Source organism: Populus trichocarpa, chromosome 1 (genome assembly GCF_000002775.5).
Source record: "Populus trichocarpa isolate Nisqually-1 chromosome 1, P.trichocarpa_v4.1, whole genome shotgun sequence".
NCBI lineage: Eukaryota > Viridiplantae > Streptophyta > Magnoliopsida > Malpighiales > Salicaceae > Populus > Populus trichocarpa.
Window position 1 is genome coordinate 1,390,001 of NC_037285.2, and position 23,947 is coordinate 1,413,947.

The window sequence follows — 23,947 nt, forward strand, 5'->3', positions numbered from 1 at the left end:
TAATTTAATTATTTTTTTTAATAAAAATCAAATCAAACCGAAAATAATTGTTATGCAGCACTTCCTAAACAACATGAAAGAAACAGCACCAACCGGAACCAGGTCAGTCCTTCTTTGGGGCCTGCAAAATCCAGGGCTAAAATGCCGTGTTGCAATTCCTGCCATGCCGCTTTTCCTTGTGGCATGAATCATTCCTCGTTGCTCCATCCGCAGGTAATCATTTTTTTTGTTGCAGCAAATTGTTAAGAAGGTTTTTTTTTTGTTGCTTTCATTGGACCATCGAGTTATTTCTTTATCACCAAAAGTTTTCTAGGGGTTTGTTACACGCTTTTCCAAAACTTATTGTAGAGTAATTAACCAGAATTTTGCATTGTAGTTGAAGTAAAAAGAATATCAATTAACGTGAGATCATCCACATCTAACTTAATTCTATTTAATTCAATAATTAAATTCTTGTCTATATATTAGTAACTACTATTACAAGATAAGCCTTACTCGACTTGACTAGGATATGATCAATTAAAACATGATTTTTTTTTTAAAATATAGATTATCAACTTAACTCAATTCATCTAATTTTTAATCTAAATCCCTGTTTATCTATGTGATAATGGTGTGTTTAAACTCTGTTTAACTTGAAAAAAAAAATATTTTTATGTTTTTTCAAGCTAAATACAATTTAAATCGCATGAACAATTGTAACCTAAATTTCGAACCGGGTCATCCCAGTTCGGTTCCTATAAATATGCTAATAACAACGTGGTCGACGGTAATGAGTTTGGTATCGGCTGTAAGGAAAGTCTTCTTCCTTGAACTTCTTTCTCCTCTTTATATTGTTTCCCTCTAAACACAATCACTCCTTCAGTGGAGTGGTCATATATATATCAGCTCTAATCAATTATTGGGTCGTTGTCATATAGCGAAAAGAAGCATCTTTTTTCAATGGATTCTCAAGTTATGGTAGCTTTGGCTCTCTCTCTTGTGGGTGGATTAAGCACTTCTATAGGTAAGTTATGCATAAAAGCTTGCAACTTTTTGTGTTTTTCTATGATGGGTTATTCAAAAAGAAACATCTTTTTGTGTTTTTACTTGTGCGAGTGATTTCTTGAATCTGAATTATAAACAAGGAGAAATTTAAAAGTTTAGGGATGTTAATGTAGAAGTTGATTGAGAGTTTCTGGTTATATATAATGAAGACTAGTGATTGAACTAGTAAAGAATACTTCAGAACTTGCGAATGGAGTTAGTTGACAATGATTTTTTGAATATCAAGTTAAAGCAACAAAACCAATTAGCCTTAATTTCTGTCGAAGCTTATAAAGTTAGCTAGTTTACTAAGATTAGTGTAAGCAGCTCATATGGAGAGAGGCAGTAGCTGATTAGTACGATTCAGGAAGAGATAAGTTGGGCAGCGGATTTTCTGTTTTTTGCACAGTATAAGTGAGGGAACTATCAATTCAATTCAGTGTGTTGCTCTATAGAATGATTAAAAGTTCTGTAGACGGTGGTATAACAATTATCAACTTATTATCTCCATTTATCGAATCACCTTAAGAGACCATCTCTTTCTCTCTATATTTTGTTTCTCTTTGAAGGCTGCGTGTGTATATGTTTGGAGTCTATAATAGTCCAAAACCAAAAGCTATATATAGAGAGAAGTTAATTATTGAGGATGCTTTTGAACTGGTGAATGGAGGGATTCTTTTTTTCAGTAAAGATGATCATCAAGGAATGGACACTGATTTTTTTATTGTAGTCAATAAATAAATTCATTAGCCTGATTCGTAATTTCCAGACAGTTTACAAAACAAATCAAGCTTCTATTGAAAGTGGTTATTACCTAATTTACTTAGTCTAGTCTAAGCAGCTCATACAGGGAGAGGTAGTAACTGACAAGTGTGGGACAGTAAGAGATATGTTGAGGCAAACTTTCTATTTTCACCCAATATAAGTGAGGGAATAATCTGTTCATCAAATGCTGCACAAGAGGACAATTAAAAGTTAGGTTGACTGTATAGAATGCAGTGGTAGGAACGATCAACTTATTTTCTCCTTTTATTGAATCACCTTATGAAACCATCTCATTCTTTTTATATTCCTTTCTTTCAGAAGGCTGGTGTACGCGGATGTATGTAATCCATAGTAGTAATACTCAGCATACATTACACCTCCCAAGTCCCAACACTCATATTTTTCTATATTATTAACATTTTGGTCCAAGTGAGAGTATCTCCATGGACAGTTTCATGATGATCGTGCTTGGTGTTTCTGTTTTGGGTGGTTTGAGTGCTTCATTGGGTTAGCTAATAACACTTGTTTACATGATATGGCATGAAATTCAAATATTACTACTGACTAATATTTTTACTCCTCAAGTTTTGATTATTTTGCATTGGTAGTAACTATAGTTGCTTTTGGCTACTCGCCGACTTTGTGTATGGACACTGGTTTCTCCTGTTTCCTACATGGTTTCAGACATTTGAATGAAAGGAAAAATAATACTACTATTGAAGGTTTAGGTAGTGTGTTTTTTGGTGTTGAGGTTTTACTGGGATCAAGAATCTCTTCAGTTGAGTTGTAATGATCACTATGTGATATTGAATTTGTAACAAACTCAATCAGAAACAAAAATCACCAGCATTTTTTTTCTATATCTTCATTGCAAATCTGATTTAAGTTAAAAGGTGATTTAACTCTTTATTGGGATACTATTTTTTCCTCCATCATGCCTGTTAATCAGATGAAGCTAGTTCAGGATTACATGTTGTTTAATCTAATTATATCTCTTGGATTATGAAACAGGTGCACTCTTTGTAATTCTTTTTCAGGCTCCCAATTTGAAGATGCTTGGACTATTACAGGTACAAGTAGTTGCAAGGAAAAGAATCCCACTTTAGTGTATTATCACCCTATGAAAGGATAGTGGTTTCTTCGCATGTTTATGAAAGAATGTTGTGGCATGGAGTTACCATGAATGATCCTAACGTGATTTTAAATTCCAGGGGAAAGTTTTTGCATTAATACTTTCTAAACTTCTCTATGCAGGGTTTTGCTGCAGGCCTGATGCTGAGCATATCATTCCTTGATCTTGCTCATAATGCTATCAACTCAATTGGGTTCTTAAAAGGCAACCTCTGGGTTAGCTATATCTTTCCTTTTTTTCATCAAATCCAATTGCATTTCTTACTAGACATTATTTATTCATTTATACCTGTCATTTTCTTCTATTAATTGGCTTTGCAGTTTTTTGGAGGTGTTGTATTCTTTGGCATCATTGCCAATTTTATCCCAGAGCCAACATTTGCCCCAAGTTCAGATGTTAAAAGTAAAAAGGTTCTGGGTGATACAGTTTTCTAATACTTAAATGTTTTGTGCCTTTCACGATGTGGCTAGAATATTAGAATGTAGAGTGACAGTTTGGCAATTTGTTTGGGAACAGAAAAATGGCGACCAAGGGGGAAAGGACATAATGAAAAAGCATCGTCGTCAAGTTTTGTTCAGTGGAATTATCACTGCAATAGGTATACCTACCTTCTCTGATCCTGTTCTATCACTATCCAACTTCAATTTTATTTGCTTTCAGGCCTTGTTTTTTTCTTGTTTTTTTCTTTGACTAAACCTCGAGATATCAGAATTCAGTCCCCCAATAGTTGGAAACTGTAAATTTGGCACCTTCCTATTTTTTGAAAAAGTTCATAAACTTGTCTGATTGGATTGAATCTTGTCTTTCATGGATTGCAGGAATAAGTTTGCATAACTTTCCGGAGGGAATGGCAGTGTTCCTTGGATCAATTAAGGTAGCCTTAGCCTTATTTGTATCTCTCTGTAGTGTCAGTATTCAATTCAGCTGCAACATATGTACATAGATTTTAGTGCTTATGTCAGTCTTAAAATGCACCTGTCTTGAATGAAATATATGCATCAAGCTTTATCCTGAAAAAAAGGAACACAAAGGGTCTTTCTCAAAATCTTAATGTGTGACTTTGTTGAACAAATTTGAGCTTCAATTTAGCACTAAGGTACTGCACAATTCCTTATACATGCACGCTATTTTTACCTGAATGGTTTCTTTGGTTTCCTGGGTTGCATTTGCATGCCATTTTAACTGTGTTAAGTCATAAAATATTCCTGTGCTATGGAGATTGTTTATTCAACATTGATATTTTGAAGATGAGAAAACTGAAACATTCAGCTGCACTATTTATTCAATGGGCACCCAATCAAGCAGTTATTCAGATCCTTTTTTTTAATGATACAATTGCTCTGCATCTGAAAGAAACAAATTCATTGATTTTCAAAGCACTATCATGAATTGCCAAACTACAACAGCAAAGGATATTTGGTTAAGATGTCAAAGATTTTTTTTCCTATACTTTTGCCTGTGGTCACGTTACACTTCAATATTTGGCAGTTCCTGGATGTAACCAAATTTGTACCACTTGGTTTTAGATATTAATCTTAGTGTGCATGTTCTTTCAATTAAATGCAATTGGCAATTGGAAGTTAACTATGATTGTTTTAATTTTTGGTCTTGAGTTTTGGAAGCTTATTTCTTATCCTTGGGTAAGTCAATTTTGTCATCTTCTTTTAATGATACTTTTTTAGGGCCTCCGTGTTGGTCTTAATTTGGCTCTGGCAATTGCTTTGCACAACATTCCAGAGGTATGTTTTCTTTGATTCTGTAGTATTGCCTTTTTGCATATGCTATTGGTTCTTCAAAGTGGTTGCTTCCTTCCCGAATGAAGTTGGTCCCTTTAAACTTCAAACATTTTCAGTGCCAAATATTTATGGATTGGAATTAAAAAAATTGATGAGTTCTGCTGTCAGCATTAATGCGTTTTAAGTTTGTTTTCTGGTTTTGTAGACACGATGCACAATTTATCCTATGACAAGATTTGTCTTAGAGCAGTGGATATATTTTTTTATTTTATTTTGAAAGTTCTATGATGTTGTACTTAGGATCCACCCTAACACAGGATTTTTTGCGGTTAGTCCCCACACGGACTATTGTGCCGGTTGATATCCAAAACCTTGGTTACCAGACCTGTATTTAGACACGAAGCTACTTATTTATAACTTACGTGATCCTTTTTTCCCATCTACAAATATATAAATAGGGGGGATTTTCCGTTTTGTCTGAACTTCTTTATGTTCATTTCTACAGGGTGTTGCTGTTGCACTTCCTATATATTTTGCAACGCAGAGGTAAAAATCTCTCGAGGCACTGTACTTTTCAGCTCTCTAAAGCATCAGTAAAACCTGCTTTAGAAAGCATTGGTCCAAAGTATGTCTTAGGTGGAAGTAGCTTGAAAAGGTTCTTTATTGGAAATAAGAATCAACAAAATAGTGACATGACCATTGTGGTGGTAGAGGTGGAGATAGATGCCCTGTTTACTGTCTTAACTCTGGAGCTAGCAGGGTAGAGTGGCCGAGTAATGAGCATAGAGGTCAGAAACTGCCCTGGAGTTTCATATAATTTTTTTGAATATTACGGGGACTGCTGAAGATGGTCAAGGCAGCAACTGTATTGTTGCATGTTATGTCCATGTGTTGTAGCTAAATTTGAAAATCAGAAGTGCTGCTGTTATTGGGGTAGCATTAGTGGCTACCATGGCACCCTGAATCTATTCACTAATACTCTTTGTTTGGCCTTAATCTTCAAATCCTGAAGAAAGCAAGGATTTCAAACAAAAGAAAGCATACTACGATTTTAGTGCATATCATTTAATCATATGATTTAGTGCATACAACAACTTTTGGCTCCAGACTGCAGCCACCTGCCTCGGTGGTCGGAGTGATTAGATATGTAGTAGATACCCTCATTTATTTGACTACAGTGTTCTGGTTTCTTTCTTTCTGATGTTTTTTGGCTACATGTTTTGTGCAGCTATTTCTACATTAGAATTTATTGCATTGTACTCGTAATATAAATTAACTGGTTGATCTCTTTACACATTTCAGCAAGTGGCAGGCATTCAAATTGGCGACAGTTTCTGGTTTTGCTGAGCCACTTGGTGTGGTGCTTGTCGGTATGACAACTTCTTTTTATTGCTTGTGATGTCAAAGCATGGGATATCATTTAATTTTGACCAATAAGAATGTCCTTTTTCTTAACTGCAGCATATCTATTCCCAAGCAGCTTAAGTCCTGAAATTCTGGAGGGTTTGCTCGCATCAGGTATGCAGTACCATTTATTTCTCAGTTATCTCTGATGATTTAGGAAAATTAATTTGCTATTTCAATCTCAATAACTCTATGTTGCATTTGCAGTTGGTGGGGTGATGGCTTTCCTAACCTTGCATGAAATGCTGCCACTGGCATTTGATTATGCGGGTCAGAAACAAGCTGTCAAGGCTGTATTCTTTGGTATGGCTTTCATGTCGGCAAGGTAATAGAACTCGTACTGTACATGATTCTATTTCAAGATCCTAATTATTATTATTTGTCACAAAATCCGAATCATCTTTCTCACATGTATTGATACTGGTCTGCAGCCTATATTTTCTTGAAATCAGCCTCCCTGAGGAGATGAGCTTGTAGCTGTGGATCAGCTTTAATCAACCTACGTAACCATTTGTACATTCCCAAACCAGAGAGATTTAGGTCGTGCTGCATGGTGCCTGTGTAATGTCACATTGAAATCCGATGATTTGACCTCGCCAGAAGGCCAAACTGGCGGCACAATCCTTGAGAACATGGCGGTTTCCAGCTTTAAGCACCTCAAAATTGTACTGATCTTCTTACTTTGATTAGTGTGAAAATCTAAAATGGCAGTAAGGGTTGACAAGGGGAACAATTATGGATTGCATACTCTTCGATGAAGTTCGTTTCATTTATCATAGTGTTGCCACTCAATGAGCTTCCAAGTATACTGCTGCTTGCATGGAAGATAAATGGTTTCTGGGCTAGCAAGTTACAAGCTGTAGTTCTACAAAATAGATGAAAATGAGAGCTTTAGTTATTACAATTGATGCCAGCCCTTGTTTTTCCTAACATAACAGCAGAAACAATGGGATGGAAAATAGAAGAAAAGGCTGCAACCCGGGTTGGTGGGTCTCTTCGTCAACATGTAACCACTTGGTCAAAATTCATTTTAAAAAAATATAACTCATTAGCTAGTTTTGCTCTTTTTAATTATATTATATAAAAAGGAAGGAGAAGATATAATACTCATGCATTTACGAACTTTATCTTTAGTAATTACTCGGATATAATTTCATTTAATTTTTTAAAAATCTGGATTAACCTGTTAACCTGATTTACCCGATCAAGAGCCTCACGTGTGATTCTAATCATAATTCATTGTTGAAGTTTTGAATAGAGTAGTCATGGCCCTCCATGCCTTCAAATTTTCCCACTAGCAATCCCAGATCAGTTTTCCGTAGACTAATATATCATTACAGAATCCTCTTCGAATTCTCCCTCTCTCGGGACTCCACTCTTGACCAGAGCATAACTAGCTCTAGCACGGGTGTTATTTTTTATAAAATAACAGTAGAAAAAGAGACTACGAAAAATTGCACAGCCGGTGAAAAACCACGGTTGAAAAATGCAGTATTTAAAAAAACCACAGTTGGGAACTGCGGTATTTAAACAAGCCACAGATGAAAACTACGTATTTGAAAGAAGACATCTTTATACTAAAAATTGGCTATGCTATTTAAAAAAAAAAAAGAAACTAGTGTTAGCTTATTATTATTTTTTTTTTTTTAAATGTGCTATTTTAAAAAGGAAAAATCGACGAAGTGGGATAGGTCTTGTAGTACATAGAACTGTGAAAGGCTCCAACATTATTCCATGGTTAGTTGATAGATTGTTGATTTTTCATTAGCATAAAAAAGATGAAATGCGCCATGACAAGTCACTGAATAGCAAAGAAAACAAGAAAAGAATCCCACTTTTGTTTTTTATCGGATTCATCACCACCTTTTCGTTTAAAAGTTTTTCCCTTTACACTCTCCTGTAGAACCAACAGCTACTTCAGTAATCAGCACTGCCATTACTCGGAGATATGGGGAAAAAATTTGTGGAGTCAAGGTGTTAGAGACAACTACGAGAGTTTATTTGGAAATGCAGGTCGACCCTTGTTTTTAAAAAATTTAATTTTTTTTGTTAAAAATTAATTTTTTTTTTGTATGTTTTGGATCGTTTTGATGTGTTGGTTTTAAAAATAATTTTTTTTTAAAAAAATCATTTTAATGCATTTCGACACGAAAAACACTTTAAAAAGCAATCACAATTGTAATCACACTCCCAAACAGACCCTCCTAGCAACGTACATATCGAAGAACCCTGTGACTGCTTGCACACAATCTCAAAATATTTAAATATTTAGGAATATGGTAATGATTATTATTTTTTAGCATGAGTGAGTGTGTGTGTGTATATATATATATGTTTGCAATTCCTTCTTTAGTAAATGAAGTTGATCTGTATAAATCAAATTCATGTTATTTTTTTTTTAGATTTAACTTAGTCAAGTTTAAAAAAATTACTAAAAACTTTGAGTTAATTTCTTTTTTTACCAACTTAAAATCCAATCTAAATTAAGATGTGAATCACATATTTTCTAGTTTAACTCTCCGGATCATGTTTAATATTAAGCTTATTACACAATGAACCTCTCTTGCACCTATGCATGGCATATGCTTCATAGGTTTTTAAGTTTCTGCACATATATTGAGAACAACCTAGAATAAAAGCAATTTCAGACAATCAGATATCCTTACATCATATATATATATATATATATATATATATATATATATATATAGAGAGAGAGAGAGAGAGAGAGAGAGAGAGAGACAAAATGAAGTTGCAGAAACTTGGTCTAACAATTTTCAATGAGGATTCTTCTAAACTAAACAGCTACTAAAGTGGTAAAGGGGGCGACAGAAAACATAAAGAAAAGAGCGAGTAACTCTAATCCTCGATAGGCTTCTTCCTCTAAAGATCCATGATTTTGTGTAAAACACATGAGGTATCAACTAAAAATTAACAAGATCATGATTTCAAACAGATATTAGCCTTTAATTTCACTGAATGGATTCATTATCTTGCTTAATTTTAGAGGCTGGTTCTGTCAAAAAACCATCCCGATCCAATAGTTTAAATTGTTAGATAAGATATCAAAATATTATATATATTATTTTCTAACATACCTCCTCAAATGAAAGTTTTTTGAACTTGAAATTTACACAGATTCACTTTATCTTATGCTTAATTTTTATCAAATAAATAAGGATGGTAAATTTCGAACTCGTGATCGCTTGGTTTTCAAAACTTTGATATCATATTAAAAAATAATATAAATTATATATTAAAATTTTATCTAAAAAATTAAGTTATTCAATATAAATTTGTTTTATAAAATATAAAGTTAAGCAAACAAGTGAGATTTTTAGCTTTAGTGGGGAGAGAATGTCATTGTGATCTGATGTGAAGTGTTTGGCAGTACAGAATCTTTTTCAAGGACCATCATCTTACAAGGTAGGGAATAAAAGTTGAAGGAGAAAGTCACTGTGATCTGATGGTTGAGAATTCGATTGCCTTTGATGCCATTAACAAGGAAGAAGTTTTTGACAATTTGACAATCTCAATTGTACAAGAAGGTTTGATCGCTAATGAAGTTCAAGAGTGGTTGGATTTGTTTGGATACAATAAATTTAAAATTTATATTATTTTATATTTAATTTTTATTAAATAAATAAAAATAATTAGATTCGAACTCGTGATCGTTTAATCATCAAAACTATGATATTATGTTAAAAAATCATCTTAATCCAATAACTTAAATTATTTAATAAAATTTTAAAATATAATTTATATTATTTTCTAACATTTTTTTCTTGAAGAAAATCAATGTCATTTGTCGAATGGCCATGTCCAAATGACTTGATGTGATCATTGAGGGATCTTTTGTGCTTGAAATCGGATCCACAAGTACAATACCAAAGCTTGCCACAATTCTTCTCGTGGGTTCTCCAATCACCTTTCACGGCAAATGCCTTGCCACATTTTCTGCACAGGAAAGGCTTGATTCCATGCTTTCTCTTGTAATGAGTTTGAAGGGTTCTAAAATCTCTGAGAGGCTTTGCTCCTGGATGATCAATGTTGTTTATGCATCCTGTTGCACAGCAGTAGCAAGGGAGCCTAAGCATTGCTGTTGGCTGCGTACCTCTTAGAGAATCTGGGCCTTTCTTATACTGAGATCCATGCCCCCACATATGCATCTACACATGCATTCAAGCCATGCTCACATATGAAAAACCACCAAAGAAGAAAAACCAATATATTTAAAAACAACAAAACTATCTTAACACATAGTTGCCAACTTGATCATATCTTAAAGTAAAGACAGATAGAAAGGAGAATCCAAATTTAAATAAACTGGGAAAGATGCATGCTACAAGCTTGCTGTAGATATATCTGCGCTGACTCAAAGTAAAAGTTATATACTGGAGTTGCGCTTCGTTAGCGTTTCAGGATAGACGATGCAAAGAGAAAAACAAAAATAATTTTAGAGTGAATTATTATCATTTCAAAATAAAAAGATCAGAAGGACATATCTCATATGTCCCAACTATCTTTATCTTTTTTATATATTTTAAGAACTAATATTCATCGAAATAACACTCTATAATTATCATTATATATAAACATAGGTTTTCTAACCTGAAAGTTTGATTATGATCATAACCTAACATGGGCTTAATTATACTTTCAAAAGTCAAGATAAAAAAAAAAGCAGACCAATGCATTTTTTACTTGAACTGTAATGCTAACAGACTAGGCAAGGTACACTGCTTAAGCTTTTCATGTGCAAACACTAGTTTGCTGATCAGGGTTTGATGAATATTCATAAGACCCTTGTTTTTTTTTTTATATTTTTTTATATATAAGTATTGAGAGTATATTAAAAAAACCATAGTGAAATACAAGGATATAAAAAAAAATTAATTTACTACAACAAACAACAAAAAAACTACCTAAATTTTTTTATTAAACCATAATTTAATGTCATCAAAAAATCTTAAAAAATCATTTTCGGTATAAATAAAGTTTGAATCTAGAATTCATATGACCTTGTAATTTCAGGTTTTACATTCCTGACAATGTGTGAAACACATACTCCAATGAACAAAAAGCATAATGCGTTAGTAGTTCAATCACATAAAGAGAGCTACTGATCTTATTCTCAGTCAGACCAGGTTGATTTATTCTTATTTTATAAATCCCAGAGCAACAAATCATGCAAAAAGGAGAGAAAGAAAGAGGGGAACAGGAGAGGAGGAAAGATGTGTGTTAAAGTAGAGAAAAGAAAAGGGAAAACCCTAGTAAGGTCCCATTTTTACTCTTCTCTTCTCAAGAGAGTCTAAATTAGAATAAAAGTGAATTGTTGAATCAAAGGATAAGAATTGAATTTTCTCTTTTTCTGCAAAATCAAAAGGAGAAACATAGAAAGGGATGGGAGATCGAGGAGTAAAAGGTAAGCTTTTTGAAATTATCATGGGTTTCGTTTGATGAAACATACCTGCATGTTGTTGTATCGGTTGAAGGTCTTGAAGCAAAGTGGGCATGAAAACTGTGTAGGACCAATCAGAATCTGAGAAGGGGTAGGGATCCAATACTGACCCTTGTTAAGAGTACGACTGCTTGTTTGATAGCCAGAAGCAACAGTTACTTCTTCGTTGTCTGATGAGATCTCTGTGGAAGACACCAAATCAGCAGAATCAAGTCTAGGTAGCCCTAAATGTAGAGCCACAGTCACAGTTTTATCATCATATAGGCTTTCTTCTCTGTCCTTGTTCTTGTCCACTTCCATGGCACTACATGAGGAGTACTCCCGTTGATCTTCATGATGCCTTGTTGGACTAATTAAACTAAGAAGTGGAAGAGCTTCTCTGAGAGGAGGAGAAGGAGGTGACGTGGAATGACTCTGAATAAAAGAGTTGTCATAGATAATATTATTATCTGAGTACATATTGCATCCATGGGATGCATATAGTGATGAATTGGAAGAAGATGCTGAGGCAGATAAATGGTGGAGGTGGTTGAAGTTGTACCATCCATTGAAGTAATTGGAATATGGATCAGCCATGATTGAAAGTGGGAGGAGAGAGCAGTTACTTGGGTAGATAGATAGGTTATTGGAGAAAGAAAGAAAGAGAGATAGCAAAAAAACTAAAGATGGCTAAAAGTTTTGACAAGGTGGAGCCTGAACAAGACCACCAAATTAAAAGAAGTGTATGAGGGAAGGGTTGAAGGAAAAACGAACAAGGTTAAGGTTGATTGATTTAGCCCAATTGACTACAAAAGGAGAGGCAAGATATCATTTGTGAGGTGTAACTAATCAATAGAGAAATATGCCAAGGCAAAGAGAGAAGTGGAAGAGAAGAGAGTAGTACTAATATTAATACTAGATAATCTTAGTGCAACTCAATCGTGTGTTTCGCATTTAAAATATTGTTTTTTTTTATGTTTTTTATTTGAAATATAAATTGTTTAATAATTGCATCACGTTGCCAAACAATTTTATATCTCTACTATTATTATTAAAACAAAATTCAACATTCAACATTCAACTCAACTCAACTGATCATACTTAGGGTTTGAAGCTTGTCTCTCTACGTCATCCCAACCCTAGCTAATACATGTATATATGCTTGGTTAATAGTACAGCCTTTTTTGACTTCATCTTCTTGCCTTGCTGGTTTGTTCTCTGATCCTGGGGAAGCATTCAGTTTGATACCAGCCCAGCACTTGCTTTGGGGGGCACGCCCATGTCGGCTTGGCTCAGTACCTGCTGAGAAATGTTCACTGTTTAAGATCTTACAACAACGGCATCTCTCTCTATGATCTCTTGTTTCTGACTTGCTCTAGCTAAATATATACAGACATGCTAGCTCAGAATGGTTTAAGAAACCTTGCCTTGCGGTTAAGGTCCTTCTGCTAAAAACGCTGCGTGCTACATCAAATCACAGGTCTCCATTTGACCTATAGCTATGGCTCATATGAATCATAAGATAATTAATTCACAAAGAGCCTCCTCTCTCTGACCAGATTGTGTGCACCAATCCCTCCATGTTTCCAATACAACACGAGGGGATATAATGTGAGTTCTTTGAAAATTCCTGTCTTGTCTTGTAATGGCATTTTCAAGCATCTGCATCTGTTTCCTCAACACTAATTAACAAAACTTTGTCTATTTTATAATAATCCCATTTACATTTTCTTGTGCAGCATAATTTCAGGACATTGACCATGACGGTGCTTAATTTGCATGGAATATTTCCCCAATATCCCAAAAAATAAAATTCCTACTAGAAAGCAAATCTCATATATAGCTATACACTAATCAAATTAATTTCTATATATATATATATATATATATATATATATATATATATATATATATATATATATATATTAAAACCAACAACCAAAATTAATAAATCTAAATTTGTTGCCCAATATAATTGTGTTATAGCTCATTATGTCTCACCTATCTACCTGTGCTTGCTTCTTCAATTATTTTTCCAAGTACAATTTTAACAAGCTACATTTATTTCTTTGTGATGTCTCTTGCATTGGCGCCTTCATTGGTCTACTTGAATTAGTCGGGATCCTCTATACAATGTTTTTCAATTTTTTTTCTTTTGTTTTTTTATACATAAAGAAGGTAGGAATTAAATAAATGTGGAATATTGGAGTACTTTTGCTAACTTTTTTAAGTTGGTAAAATAACATGATTTAAAAAAAATTAACAAAATATTACAGTTTAATACATATTGCGATTAGAGAATGTGATAAAAATTAGTTACCTGGTGCTATTCATTTACCAGTTTCTTTGAAATATTGTATTTTCTAATCATGGCATGTATCAAATTATACTTCGTCACCAATTGTTTTTTTTAATTGTGTTATTTTTAAAAAAACAATTAAAACAATGCTAATTTAAAAAACATATAGAAAACTGGTAGTAAAGGGATCAATTTTTGTAATCGCCACGTTTTATTTGCTCTTTCTTTTTTGGGAATACGAGAGACAATGATGATTTAAAATGTTGGAAATTTGTTTTAAAAACATGGATAATAAACATGTTTGAGATTAAATTAAAAGTCAGATACGTTTAATTTTTGGGCTAAAATTTTATTAGAAATTATTCTCCAATAAGAGTTTTTTTAACATGAATTATTAATATGATTAAAATAAATTATAGGTGAATATAAGATTAATGTCAAATAATCCTTGGTTAGCATGTTTTTATGAAACTCAAGACTCTTTATCCTACATAAAAAAAAATTACAATATCTCTTTATAGTTTATATAGTGAAAAGTTGAAGAGTAATGATTACGCCTAAGCAAAATGAATTTGGACTTAAATCACGTGCTCGCTTATCTCGAGCATGAGATCTAACATGGGCCCTAGACATTGGCAGTAAAAAGCATGGGGGATTCATTATGCAAATTGCATTATGGATTTCATCACAAAACATTGTGGACCTATCCCTTTTTTTTTTTGGTTTATTTCACCCTTATATGACTAAATTATAGGCCAATTTAGGTTAATTTATTAGGAATGGGTAATATTTAAAGATAGGGGACCAAAGTAAAAAACAAAATAGAGGAAATGAGTGGCTTTTTTAGAAATTGGATGAAATGTTCATTGTACTCCTTATACTTTTCAAATTATAAATATTATGTCCCTCCAATTTCTAAAATTTCAAAACAAAATCAATTTTAGTCCAAAACTTTATTTTCCTTGTTTTTAAGTTCCTAGATTAAGAGAGGAGGGAGAGAGTTGTCGAACCCCGTTGATAGAGAGAGAACATTAGCATTGACGCTGATCTCGACCACTAAGATGATTGATCTAGATGTCAACAAATTTCATTTAATAAGGAGAGTTCCACTTAAATGTTTTTTTCACCTTCAAATCGTCTAAAAAACATATTTAAGGTTAGGAAGATTTTTATTTCGGATTTTTGTGTGATTTTTAAGGTCATTTATAGGTTTATCAAGATTTCTAGATGTTTTGGGTCAAAAATAAATTGAAAAATAAGTCTCTACATAAAAAAACCAACAACCATGATTTTTCGGTTACAATAATAGCCAAAATATAAGGAAAAGCAAATGACACGTCATTTTGACTTTATTTTTTTGAATAAAACTTGAGACAAGTAAAGAGTTATCCGCAATTAAAAAAATAAAAATTGACGCGCACATACTTGCTCTAATTGCTCTTACAAGCCAACAAACGTGCCTTTCCAAATGGGTCAAGCGTGTCAACCTGACTTGTCAAACCCAACAACACCTAACCTAACCTTTTATATATATATATATATATGATTTTTCTTTTTTAATGTGTTTTTTTAAAGTAATTTTTTAATTTTTATTTAAATTAATACCCCTTCTAATTTATTTAGCCATTTTTTAGCCTTTTTTAAATAACCATGTTTCTTAATTATTTTGTATGTAATTAAATTTCTAAAGAGATTATTCTAATTCATCTATATTTTTTTAATCTTTTATATCAATCAATTTTATCTTTAAAAATAAAAAATATATACTTATTTATGAATAATATCTTTAATCTGTATAACCTTACATAATTCCTCCCTTTTTTTAATAATAAGGGCTCCACAATATCAATGGAAACTGTGGTTATTGAATACACAATTACTAAGCCACTTTAGGTGGCTTATCTATGATATTAAACAGCCCCAACCACAGGCAAACGAAGATTTCCTTCCATGACAAATGGCAAGTTTTCCTTGTGGTTTGGACAAGAGCCACACGCCAAGACAAAACATTGAATGCAAAAGACAATGGACGGTGAAAGGAAAGCATGAGGAGATGATCCTATTCAATGTAAACTACACCCCATTGTCGATTTGATTTGAAGGTGACCACCCATAATCAATGCACAGACAAAACAATAGTGCATACAACGACCATACAGTAGAAGTAGTCCTCTTCTGTTTCATGGTACCGAAGTAAATTAGGATCGCTAGGGCTCGAGCTTGCTTCACTGAAAAAAGCTACCGGGTATACAAACTCAGCATGCCACTGGGTTTCAAAGCCAGTGATGATACGATATTAGATCGATTTTGAAAGAAACCGAAACAGGGCCTCTTTAAGTAAGCAATAGAATTGATTGCAAAATATGATATGAAGCGAAGAACACTAATTTCGGTGACCTACTCCAAAATGAAATCTCTTCATGTTCTTGTCATTAAATGCGTATTCAAGACGAAGAGGGCCCAACGCTGAGTCCACACGGATGCCAAAGCCATACCCGTATCCACTTCCAGGTTTCAGCCTTGCCCCAGCGGGATCTCCTGCAAAGAACAACAAAAGGCAGAGGTAAAGGTGAAATGTGAAAATCATTCAAGTAGTAAACCCCTGGCCCCCAGCAAAGATATTCGTCACCCTTTCATGCACGGCCTATTTGAAGAATCAAAACTAATTAATTCAGCAATCAGGGTTAATATACATTGGCCAGCAAGTTACTATCTCAAAATAAATCATGTTGAGGTACCCTGCCCTACATGAATGCACAATGGTAAGACTGTCCTACTCAGAATCATTAATGCTTGGCATAAGCCAGCTCTGTATGTCAGGACACCCCACTCCAGGAGCGATTGTCGCGTCAAGTGCTATCAACTTTTAATGCAAGGAGAGATCAAATAACTTCGTGCCAATTTTCCCATCCTTTTTCACACAAAAACATCATCTATACAGACAGAACCACCATTCTAAATACTGGATCAAGAAATCACAAAAAACATACCAGGCACTGTGGGTCCAGATCCGAGATCTGTTCCATAGTCAGCAAAAATAACTCCTTCCACTGGTCCCAACTGCAAAAGAAAGAAAAGCAAAAGACAAATTAGTAAGCTTCCCCTTAACATTTGGATTATGTTGGCATTTGGTGTCAAGCATGCACAGAAGTCATCAAAGTGGACCTCATTACATTTAAAAATAAACGCATGTATAAAACTGCCAGTGGCGCAATGTTCAGAGACCAAAACAGAAAAGTTGCCCGCAATCACCTACCATAGGGAAAGAAATTTCACCAGAGCCAATTACATATGATCTACCAGAGCTCACAGCCCCTTCTTCATATCCTCTCACACTGTTTGTTCCACCAATGGCAAATGCTTCATGAGGAGAAAAATTACCCACCACATGACCGCCAGACAAACTGGAAATAAAAAGAAAAGAAGCAAGTCAGCCAGCAGTACCCGATTATTATTTGCATCATCTTTGAAGTAAATAAGAATACAGGCAGGGATCCAAGAAAAAGATGTCCTATGATACAGAAGCATAGTGGACTTTAACATTGTGGATAGCATGCACTGACTTACTATAAAGCTTTAAATAATTTTGTAATTTTCCCTAATATATAAAAACATAAAATTTTCCAGATTGAATAGCCAGCAACTTGGTACAAAGCTTTTAAGGCTTTCCAACAAATGCTATTGTTTATCATCTGAAGCTTTCATCCTTTATCCCCAAGAAAGGTCATTTAAGCTTACTTTACAGGCCTGCTCACAGACAAAAAAAAAAAGTAAACACCATACCTCAGAAGACACAAAGCAGGACCAATTTGTGCACCCTTTCTAGCACGAGCATTAACTCTGTTGAAAAACAGCCACTCGGGCCAAAGAGGTAGTCCTTGTTCCATGTTAAACACAAACTGCACCGACAAAAATGCTAATCCATAAAACAGTAAGAGCCAAAACTGAAAACTTTTCCTTCTTTTTTCTTTCTTTTCAGTGTTTAATAAGCATATCATAATAAAATGCCAGGATAAGGAATCCCTGCTTAGTTATAGATGACTAACCATTGAAGAGCCATGATCCCCAGAACCTGTATATACACTTTCAAATTTGGCAAGCAACATATCATCATGAGTCTTGCCGCTGCATGACACAAATGTAAACAGAACAGTAAATCACAAGGTAATATTCACAATTGATAACCAATAAACCAGGCAATATTCACAATTGATAACCAATAAACCATTGCAGCCAAACATCGTAACGTTTTAAACCAAAGATGTGTACCTTGCAGTAAGCGGGCTGCTGTAATGGTCCTTAATAATAGGATTGCCATTTTCATCACGAACACCAGCATGCTGAGATATCAAGACCAATAAATGAAAGTAGGTAATACAGCTTATGCCAAATGGTTATCTATCAAAGGGAATAAAACTTTCAAAATCATCGTAAGGAACCAGAATAGGTATTGCATATGTTCCCATACAGCCCCGGTGCACCATAGAGATATCAAAATTCCTTGAATTATTTTGAATCACTGGTTAAAACATTATATAATGGAACAAGCATCCAAATAATTATGGGCATGGAAAATATAAAATAACAAGAAACAGGTGACTAATCTATGAACATATGAAGACATTAATTCACAACATCATTATTATTGAGCGAAAGCTACGGAAAGCCAGGTACAGAATTTCACTTACTCATTAATGCTACCAAGTTTCAATAATAAAGTACCTGAAATATAAGTCCGCCTGTTCCACTCCACTTTGGCCTGAGTGGTCTGCTAAATTCTAAACCTGCTGTAACTCTGCCAATGGTCAGGCTACTATTGCCAGGTTGGTTACTGTGAACAAGATTCCCAGGGGTTCTTGAATTCTGGTGCAGTAAGAATCAGTTCGCCCAACAATGAGCACTTTTACACTATCACCAAGAAGTAATTGTAACTAGAAGCTACATAATAAAAATTACCTGAACCATAATTGTTCTAGAAGTCCGTTTGTCATCCCCTTCAATCCATGGGTCTGTGTAGTTTACGCGAAAGATCGAGTCAATTTGGCCTCTCTCAAGGGAAATATTAAGTTTCCGGTTTCGTCCAAAAACATTTCTATGGGAATATGCAAAGCTGCAACAGAAATAAAAGCAACTGTGAGGTAAAACAGCATTCCTTGCAAGTTTCCACATAATGACAGCCAATAATTAAGAATTAACGAGCATATTTGAGAGAAAACTAAACCAACCACATCGTGTATTCTTTAAACTTACCTTCCAATAAGTCCTGATAGAGGGCCACTTGTGATCCTAGAAATTGCAAATTAATCAGTGTATGATGTTTCCAATCCACCAAAGATACAATAATATACATGTAAATTAGGTGGAAAAGCATGGTATCAGTGCCCTCTAAGTTAATACCACTCACCCACTTGATATCCCACCGCCAGCGGAGAAACCTCCATTTGGACGTTCAACAACATTCATTATCAAATCAACTTTGCCAGTATCTAAAACAAAGAGAGAGCACAAATAAAGTTTCAAAATTCATTGATTGGGATAGAACAGCTGAGGTTTATGTGTGCCCACTAGCACCTCAATTCAATTATGCTTAACATAAATGATTATTCTGAAAATATGTATAGCACAGAAGAGACACTGAATCACTAGCAAAAAGTATAGACCATGTCAAAAGGTATAATCTACAGAACATCAAATCTTCTGTGTTTTGCTTGACACACCAATTGATATCAAGTCACACAAAACCAGATTTATTCAATTGTACTCTCAAGCAGATTCTACCCATGATTCTCCAAGAATGATTTCAATGTTACCGCAACAATCCACAGTATGCAATGTGCATGTGCGGAGTGTGGGCACATGTATGTTCATAGATGTATATTTCAGTTAGCATTTCTCTAAGTATGATATTTTATTAGACTATTTAAAATGAAAAAACATCTTTTTTCACCTCCAGCAGGTTGGGGAATAAAGCTAACATCTTCCATGATTCCCATAGTTAACACAGTATCCACATCTCTTTTCCCTTGAAGCATACTGTAGACCTACAAAGGAGCCATTTCAAATAGAAAAACATTTGTCAGTGAATATGTTAAGCACTAGCTCACGTTTAATTTCCACAAATGGCAATTTGAGTAAAGATCCTTGTAGGAAAAAAAGGAAGTAAGGTGAAATAGAGTTAAAGAGTTCTTTTTTTATGAAAAGAGGACTTTATCTTTCATAGACCACAGAACAAAAAAAACAAACAAATGCTAGAAAATACAGAAACTAAAAGAGACTCTCAAAGCAGAAAAATGCTGAAGCACCCTTTTCAGCCAGAAATCAGCACTATATATACATGGGGTCTTGAGGACATATAGTGTGAGAGTACCCAAAAAAAGCTGTTCCAGAATTACCTGTCCCTTTTTGGTTGTAAGTTGCCTAAGTATCGTTTCAGGCTTTGTCTTCCCTTTGGTTGGTTCACCACTGAAGAGCAATAAAACACATGCTAGTCATGAGTCTCTCTGTCTCCATGTCAGGGTGTGTGGGAGTGCAGATGAGATTGTGCGACAAATTGAAAGAAATCTCTTACGTTTTTCGGTCAAGAAAACATATGGAAATGTCGTTCACCTCTGCCTCTGCAACTTGTAACCTTATAATACCCCCAGAGAGAATCTCAGCATTTGAAACCTATAATAATGTAAATGAAGATGTTAGTTAATTTAAAGTTGTAATAAGAAACCATGGAGAACTTAACAGTCCAATCCCACATTAGCCAAAATGTGACATGAAAATAATATCATGAAAGATGAAGCACAAACCATGCCAAAAAGGCCACGCTCCATGTACCAGCCATTGATGGAATTTATTACTTCATCCAAATGCTTAATATTTACCACTTTTCCTGCACAGCTTGACGCCAAAAATAAAATCAATGAAAGTATCCTATTATAACAGTTCACATGAAGCATGACAACACTCATAACCATACGCATGGATAGTTACCAAACAATTACTGTACATTCAAATTATACCATAACTAAAAAAAGACGGTCTATACTTAGCATCCGCTTAGATTGAGACATTATACATTTATGAAAAACGTGCAAACAATATAAGGGCCAAACAATTTTCAAAATTATGAAAGAACGAGATGGGGGAGGGGAAGAGATAAAAAGGGGCAGCTCTACAGACAACATACATTATTAAATCTCTATATTTGCAATGCCAAATACCACCTACCATAACCGCCACGAAAAGCATCCTGTATAAACTTTGTCGGAAGAACACTAGCTCCTTCACATACTAGACCATGAAACTCCTGGTTCGGTTCTACCTTATGCCACAAGAAAGCAACATTAGTCATTAATTCAACCCATAACACTGCGATGCCTACAAAAACAACACTTGAATAAAACCACTGACTTGTCTGCTCTCAATCAAATATCCTCACCCTGAAGCAATGCACCAATGCAAACCACAATACTCAAAGACTTGTACTTTCTATAAGCACAATAACATCCCAATTATAACCAAACAACACTATAACAAAGGGTATTCTCAGGCCAGCTTTCGCGCAGCAAGGCGAAGTATGGTGGGTCCCACATACCTGAAAAACCAACTGAATCCCATCACGAGTGTCAACAGCAACAGGCATACAGGAGGAAAAATATCCACTACTGATAATCCTATGCACATCCTCTTGAACTTCACGAACGGTAAGAGCCGAGTTAGCACGGCAAGCTTTTAACGCCGCTAAAGCCTCACCTTCTAAATCCTTCCTCTCCAGTTCCTCCCCATCTTTATTCTTCACCAGCACTTCACTGATCAACACCCTCTCCTCATCGTTCCTACCCGACCCATGAACCCCACTCGCCCCACCACTCTTCTGCTGGGCGGTAACCACCGAGTCGAGTTGATTCGACTCGTCGAGTTGATTCGACTCACCGAGTTGGGACTGACTCAGCGACAGCGACGCGGAGCCAAGGATCGGCAGGGGTTTGGGGTCTGAGCAGGAGGAGTGAGAAAGGGAGAGTGAGGCGGAGCAGAGGGGGGGTGAGTTGGGAGTCCGAGTTGACGGGCGGGTTAGGAGTGAGTCGAGGAAGCTGGCGAAGGTGAGTTTGGTTTTGGCGAGTTGAGAGAAGAGAGGGAGAGAGGGTTTAGTTTGGTGGTGAAGGAAAGGGGGGGTTCTGAGAGAAGATGAAGTGAAGGAAACGTCGTCGTTTTTACTCATTGTGGTGGAGGAAAAAGAAATCCCCAATTGAAGAAAATTAATTTGGGGATTTGTTTTCGGAGAAGGAGAAATGAAGGGGTAAAACACCCCAGTGAGAGGTGTATCAGTTACTTACAGCATCATCAAGCAAGAAGCACCTTATTTGACCATATCAAAATTAAAAGGACCAAAATGTACTTTTTCCTTCTAATTTTTGTCTGCCTTTTAGGTGCAATTTCCTAAAAAAATTGAATTTTTTTATTTAGAATTAATTTTTTATATTTTTTAATTCTTTTGATTTACTAATATCAAAATTAATTTTAAAAAAATAAAAAATATATATTATTTTAATTTATTTTTAAATAAAAAACATTTTAAAAAACTCTTTGAAAAGCTGACGTTATTCAAAAAGCAAATTAACATTATTTTTTTCTAGGGGTAGGAAAAAAACCAGGTACCTAAAGAAACTAAAACAACTCAAAATACCTAAATTAATAGAAAAAAATAAAAAAACTGGTTTAAAAATTTAAAAACAAATTTTGTTTTATTTGATTTACTTGGCTTCTAACATTTGCAATGAAGTAAACTGAATTGAACCGAAACTAAATAAAACTTGAAAAAATAATTTAATTCACCCAGCATATATAAAAAAAACATAATTCAGCCACACACAAATTACAAAACCACAGCAGCCTTGCATCTACTTCCCCCTCTCTCTTATCCGTTGCAAAATTTAGATCCTAATCCTTAACTTAAAAAATTACAAAAAAACAAAAACAAATTCAAAGGTATAAAGGAAGGATTGAGGACAAAAGGAAGAAACCTTTTCTCCTTCAGTTCATCGATGTGCATTATCCTGCCACCACCTATTCATCCATCCATCGTAAAAATCAATGCTTGAGAGCTTGACGCCCCCCTTCCCGAGTCCGATATTTTTATTTTTATTATTTATTACTGTTTACCATGAATAAATAATAATAATTATTTACTATTATTTAATTATTTCACATCGTAGCCTCCTTTTCTCTTTTTTTCACCCAAAAAAGATAAATTAAAAAAATATATAATAAAAGATTAACCATATCATTAAAATCTGATTAAATTAATAGATTTTGATGATGTTAATATTTTTTTAAATTTAATTTAAAAACTCAGTTTAAACTGATTTTAAATCACAAATTTATCATATCAACTCAGCCTGGATTTAATAATTATGTTTTTTATTTTATTTTTTATATAAAAAATGCATGATTGCCGACTTAGTAATTATATTTTTAGAAGGCATGAATATTGACCTTTTTTTTTTCGTAGAATCATTGACCTGGTATATTTATTTTGGATTGTGTTGACTTAGTGTTTATATTTTTATGTAAAAAATGCGTTGTGCCTATACATTAATCTTGCAAGTTAGTATTAATTTTATAGTAGTTCAAAGCCAGGCAAAAGTACAAGCACAAGCTTATGAGGTAATCGTAAGTTTTAAATTGAAATATATATATATATATAGCGAGAGAGAGAGAGAGAGAGAGAGAGATTAGCTTCTTCATGATTTGTCCTTTGTAATGTCTCTTATTTGATGATAACTCAGTTGAAGAAAACAAGAAAAAACATAAAGACAATTTTGCAGATGTTTATGATGATCTCTTGTCTTGTATGCATTTGGTCTCATCTTAATCAATATTTTTTGGTCATGCATAGTATTTTTATTTATTTATTTATTTTTGTATCAATGTGATGAGACAACACAAATTTTCAGCAAATTGAATGCCTAACACAACAAATGCTATAGCTAGCTTTCCTACTCCATCACTTTGATTTGTAGAAGTGTTTTGTTGTGTGTTAAGTATTTTTTTTATTATTATTAATATAGGTGTTCAGACCAGTTTGCTCGTGTCTCAACTAATTTTATAGGCCCTGAAGATAACGACCATGTAAATCTTCAGTGGCCTTAAGATTT

General features: G+C 34.3%; 3 protein-coding genes across 12 annotated transcripts; 1 reads left to right on the plus strand and 2 right to left on the minus strand.

Moving 5' to 3' along the window:
• The first annotated feature begins 722 nt into the window (after nucleotides 1-722).
• On the plus strand, nucleotides 723-6,869 carry LOC7496035 (zinc transporter ZTP29). Its single transcript, XM_002299199.4, has 12 exons — nucleotides 723-1,006; nucleotides 2,803-2,861; nucleotides 3,046-3,138; nucleotides 3,244-3,333; nucleotides 3,440-3,521; nucleotides 3,742-3,797; nucleotides 4,606-4,662; nucleotides 5,165-5,205; nucleotides 5,962-6,029; nucleotides 6,121-6,177; nucleotides 6,271-6,388; nucleotides 6,495-6,869. The coding sequence occupies exons 1-12, from the start codon at nucleotides 943-945 to the stop codon at nucleotides 6,538-6,540; spliced, it is 831 nt and encodes a 276-aa protein (XP_002299235.1). The 5' UTR covers nucleotides 723-942; the 3' UTR covers nucleotides 6,541-6,869.
• A 2,988-nt stretch (nucleotides 6,870-9,857) lies between these two features.
• Nucleotides 9,858-12,364, minus strand: LOC7496034 (zinc finger protein WIP2; the record flags this gene model as incomplete). The annotated part of the gene is made up of 2 exons (XM_024596294.2): nucleotides 11,534-12,364; nucleotides 9,858-10,232 (listed from the first exon to the last, which is right to left on the minus strand). Coding segments are annotated over exons 1-2 (942 nt in total), but the record flags the coding sequence as incomplete, so codon positions are not given.
• A 3,283-nt stretch (nucleotides 12,365-15,647) lies between these two features.
• LOC7487033 (outer envelope protein 80, chloroplastic) lies at nucleotides 15,648-22,106 on the minus strand. 10 transcript variants are annotated; one of them, XM_024591233.2, is made up of 17 exons: nucleotides 21,388-21,523; nucleotides 21,232-21,281; nucleotides 21,021-21,110; nucleotides 20,600-20,682; nucleotides 20,371-20,468; nucleotides 20,195-20,264; nucleotides 19,750-19,843; nucleotides 19,207-19,288; nucleotides 19,053-19,088; nucleotides 18,759-18,912; nucleotides 18,525-18,665; nucleotides 18,072-18,142; nucleotides 17,849-17,927; nucleotides 17,586-17,701; nucleotides 17,059-17,206; nucleotides 16,793-16,862; nucleotides 15,648-16,340 (listed from the first exon to the last, which is right to left on the minus strand). In XM_024591233.2, the coding sequence occupies exons 1-17, from the start codon at nucleotides 21,474-21,476 to the stop codon at nucleotides 16,186-16,188; spliced, it is 1,626 nt and encodes a 541-aa protein (XP_024447001.1). In that variant the 5' UTR covers nucleotides 21,477-21,523; the 3' UTR covers nucleotides 15,648-16,185. The 10 variants fall into 10 exon arrangements, with proteins under 10 accessions (XP_024447001.1, XP_052311753.1, XP_024447029.1 ...); XM_052455793.1 differs by having other exon boundaries at nucleotides 20,600-20,690; nucleotides 21,204-21,281; nucleotides 21,388-21,520; XM_024591261.2 differs by having other exon boundaries at nucleotides 21,021-21,114; nucleotides 21,204-21,281; nucleotides 21,388-21,520.
• Nucleotides 22,107-23,947: the final 1,841 nt, after the last annotated feature.

Bases quoted from the DNA above. Each gene is read 5' to 3' on its own strand.
- LOC7496035 (XM_002299199.4), top strand. From the start codon at position 943: ATGGATTCTCAAGTTATGGTAGCTTTGGCTCTCTCTCTTGTGGGTGGA. The intron at 3,798-4,605 runs GTAGCCTTAGCC...ATACTTTTTTAG, and splicing joins TGTTCCTTGGATCAATTAAG to GGCCTCCGTGTTGGTCTTAA. The intron at 6,389-6,494 runs GTAATAGAACTC...ACTGGTCTGCAG, and splicing joins ATGGCTTTCATGTCGGCAAG to CCTATATTTTCTTGAAATCA.
- LOC7487033 (XM_002297745.4), bottom strand. From the start codon at position 22,011: ATGAGTAAAAACGACGACGTTTCCTTCACTTCATCTTCTCTCAGAACC. The intron at 19,089-19,206 runs GTGAGTGGTATT...TGCAATTTCTAG, and splicing joins GGCGGTGGGATATCAAGTGG to GATCACAAGTGGCCCTCTAT. The intron at 18,143-18,524 runs GTACTTTATTAT...TTGATATCTCAG, and splicing joins CAGGCGGACTTATATTTCAG to CATGCTGGTGTTCGTGATGA.